This window comes from Oryzias melastigma, linkage group LG16, assembly GCF_002922805.2.
Source record: "Oryzias melastigma strain HK-1 linkage group LG16, ASM292280v2, whole genome shotgun sequence".
NCBI lineage: Eukaryota > Metazoa > Chordata > Actinopteri > Beloniformes > Adrianichthyidae > Oryzias > Oryzias melastigma.
Window position 1 is genome coordinate 28,334,377 of NC_050527.1, and position 3,699 is coordinate 28,338,075.

A 3,699-nucleotide genomic window follows, 5' to 3' on the forward strand; every position below is an offset into this window, starting at 1 on the left:
GGTAGAAGTGTATGATGAAGAAAATCATCTTCAGCAACAATGATGAAACCTGAAGTTTGGTATCATCAACATTTCAGTCTGATCATCTATCACTGGAGATCATTTTATCATGAGCTCCATCATTTTCTGAGGATGTGGTCTTCTGATTTTCCCTCCATCATCCATCATCCATCCATCCATCCATCATCATCCATCATCCATCATCCATCCATCCATCATCCATCATCCGTCCATCCATCCATCCATCCATCCATCAATCCATCATCCATCATCCATCCATCATCCATCCATCCATCCATCCATCATCCATCATCCATCATCCATCCATCCATCAATCCATCATCCATCATCCATCCTCCATCCATCCATCATCCATCATCCATCCTCCATCCATCCATCATCCATCTATCATCCATCATCTATCCATCCATCCATCATCCATCCATTGATCATCCATCATTGAGGTTGGGAGGATCAATAAACTCAGAGCTGTCTTCAGACTGATCTCTTTCTGCACCACAACAAAAGGAACAAAGGCTCCACTAAAGACGAACCATCAATCGATGTTAAGCTCCGCCCTCCATGAGTGTGAACAGAACACCCACACCCATCAGATTCAGAGAACAAAACGCTCTGTCAAAAAAAGTCTGTCAGTGATTTTTTGCTAAATTCTCACCAAGCCACAGCGGCTGATTCCTCACAGATGTTTTCTCAGGATTTGTCCATGTTTAAACTTTCTGTTTTTGACCCGCCCCCAGAGTCCCCTAGAACTTCAAACGAGAAACACGATGGTTCCCATGCAGCAGAATGCTAATCTCCTTCACTGAAATGCCTCCTCTTTTAATGTGAACCAAACCATTCTTAACAATTTTTATTGTTCTTTTATTGAGAGTATTTTAACATTTTCATTTATTTTCTGGTTTTATGGTCTGTCTTTGAAAGACAAAAACAAACTGCAGGGCATTGTCAAGACCTGCTCTAAAATAATTGGTCTAAGACTGAGGGACCTTCCCTCTCTGTGGAAGGTACAGGTGCTGAAGAAACCCAAGAGCATCCTGGGACGCCCCAGCATCCTCTGACTCCTGACTCTGTTCTGATGCCTTCAGGGCTTCGACTTTATGCTCCGACACGAAGAACCAATCGTTTTTCACAGTCTTTTGAGCCCTCAGCAATGACGTTGTTGAATTTGGATGAGTGTTTTTCGAGGTCATTGCTGATGTGACATTGTTGTGTGTTGTTGTTGTGGAGCTCAGGAGCTCTCATTTTAATCTATGATGGTCTGACACATTCATGTGATTGTGTTGTTTGTGTGAAGCTGCTCTGAAGTTCTACAAATGAATTGCCGTCTGGGACCAATAAAGTTTTCTGAATCTGAACCCCCAGACGCTCTGAGTTTATGATGGATTTCTGCAGAGGACTTGCGGGGGGGTGGAGGTCAGTAATCCTCCAAAGAGGCCACACCCCCACTGTTAAAGGGAAACAGCGCTGTACCTTCTGTCCTCTGGATCCAGGGCAGCCCTGGGGGCCAGTAGGGCCACTCTGACCTGGAGGGCCCCGCTCCCCCTGCAAAAATCAGAATCAGTAGAGTTCCCCCAAAGATTAAACACAAAGACTTCAGCAGGAAGCCCAGAAGAACTTCACCCAAAGACTGAAGGACCAAACCGCCTAGAACAAGCAGCCGAAAGCGGGCCATGAGGAGGCGGCGCTGTGTTGTGTTCACGTTAAGTTCTGACCGGACAGAACTAAACATTCTCTCTCCCATCTCGTCATATCTGGACGTACGGTCCAGACCCCTACTTGGTTGTCCCCAACTCCTTGTTTTTTGATTTTCTGGCTGTTGCTATTACATTACAGGTCCCAAACCCTCAGGATGCAGAACTGGTACCGAGGTAGGATACAGGTACCAGTCTGGTCCACCCCACAGACACTAATCAGGGGTCCCAAGGGTTGGGGACCCCTGACTAGCGTCTGTGGCCAAGTGACCCTCGAATGTTGTCATCTGTTCTGCTGCGTCACCGGTTCCTTCTCCCATGGTTTTGTCATGTTTCAGTTTAGTGCAAGTATCTGTTCTCCAGCGTTTGGGTCCTCAACCATCACTGACACAATGACCTGACCACCTTGGACCCAGCAGAAGAACTTCTGCACGCCATGTCCACGCCATGTCACATCTGACAGAATTTCCTGCAGTCATTTTAAAGTTGCGTTATACCATGTCCCCAGAATTTGTTCCTGAGGGGGATCGTTGGGGTCATTCCTGTTCCTGTGGAGAGTCGCTGGGACTATTCCTCTTCAGGCCTGTTCCTGAGGAGGGGTCCTTATGCCCCCCACATCCGTATGGCTGCAGGAACCGTAAATGTTTTCTGGACTTTTCTTGATTTGTTCTTCCATGCCCCCTCTTACTAGGTTTTTGGGCATCTGGGATCTGTGTCTTTGGGGAGGGGTACTGTAACAGTTCTACTGCCCGGTTTGGTTTGTCTTTTGGTCATGAGTTTCCCTGTCAGTCACACCAGTTTCAGGTTAATTGTGATTCACAGATGTTTTCATTTCAGTTAATTGCCCTCAGCCTATTCAAGGGTCTGGGTTTCAGTTTTTACCTGTCAGGTTATCTGTTCTGTTCTGCTCCCGTGGTTTTTGTCATGTGTCAAGTTTTCATTAAATGTTTGATTGTTCTCCCACCTTGCCTGGTCTCCTGCATTTTGGATCCTGACAGGCAAGTTGGGAATGAGAAAGCATTGAACAGAGAGATCAGGAAGAAGGAAAGTAGATGGTAATGATGGTCTTGGTAATCCTCTGTCATCCCAGAAGATGCTCCTGCAGCTCTTCTCTCCCTCCCCTTGATCCAGCAGACATTTCCAAACCTCTTCATGGTTCCTGCTTCTGCAGACTCACTGCACCTCCTCTCTTTGTTCTCCGCTCACACTGAAGCTCTAACAGACTCTTTGGTTGGTGGTGCTGTGCGACAAAAGGATTCCAGTTAATTCAAAGGTCTGATCTGCTCCTTTAGGAGTCCAGAAAGGTTTGGGTTTAGAGAAACAGAAACAGTCAAGGAGGAAAAGCAGTTCGGATCATGACTGTCCTTCAGTCCCATGTTTGAACCCATTGGAGAAGGATGAACTTACAGATACTCCCTCCTCTCCAGGAAAGCCCGGCCAGCCGCTCCTTCCAGAAGAGCCCTGCGAGGAAACCAGTCAGCTGAAAGTCAACCGCTCTCTCTGCTCACCAGGAGACAGTTGCAGCTCAGATCTTTGCAGGAACCTTCATCCCGGGAGCGCCAGAAGGACCACGGATCCCTTCAGGTCCCCAACACTTGCACATGACGCCGCAGCAGAGCCGATGAGCCGCGCCGCTCTGCGGATGAAACACAAAGGTCACCGGCGTGGCCTGATGCATTCACACCTGAATGTGTGCAGCAGACGCTCAGCTCACTATCTGCTGGAGGATGCTGCTGCTGACGCCGGGCAAGGAGATGCTGAGGGGGACGCGGTACTGCAACCCTCGACCAAACTCCACCATCTGCAGCTGAGCAGGGTCGGCGCCCCGCAGGGCTACGGTGAGCAGGACGCTGACGCCTGCAGGCCAGAGGGAGCAGAGAAACAGACCACAACTGTGAAGGGTGTTCCACCCAACCCTAATAGAAGGTGAGAGAGAGAGAGAGAGAGAGAGAGGAGAGAGAGAGGAGAGAGAGGAGAGAGAGAGAGG

At 48.5% G+C, this 3,699-nt stretch overlaps 2 protein-coding genes across 2 annotated transcripts in view; both read right to left on the bottom strand.

The window, feature by feature from the left end:
• Nucleotides 1-3,699, bottom strand: part of sostdc1a (sclerostin domain containing 1a) — a 441,057-nt gene that overhangs the window by 342,156 nt on the left and 95,202 nt on the right. The window lies entirely within an intron of this gene.
• LOC112136679 (collagen alpha-6(VI) chain) overlaps nucleotides 1-3,699 on the bottom strand; it is a gene marked incomplete in the record, with an annotated part of 33,504 nt that overhangs the window by 14,457 nt on the left and 15,348 nt on the right. Inside the window, 4 exon segments of the mRNA XM_024258552.2 lie at nucleotides 1,492-1,563; nucleotides 3,120-3,173; nucleotides 3,256-3,348; nucleotides 3,427-3,569. Coding sequence (XP_024114320.2) covers nucleotides 1,492-1,563; nucleotides 3,120-3,173; nucleotides 3,256-3,348; nucleotides 3,427-3,569 — 362 coding nt within the window.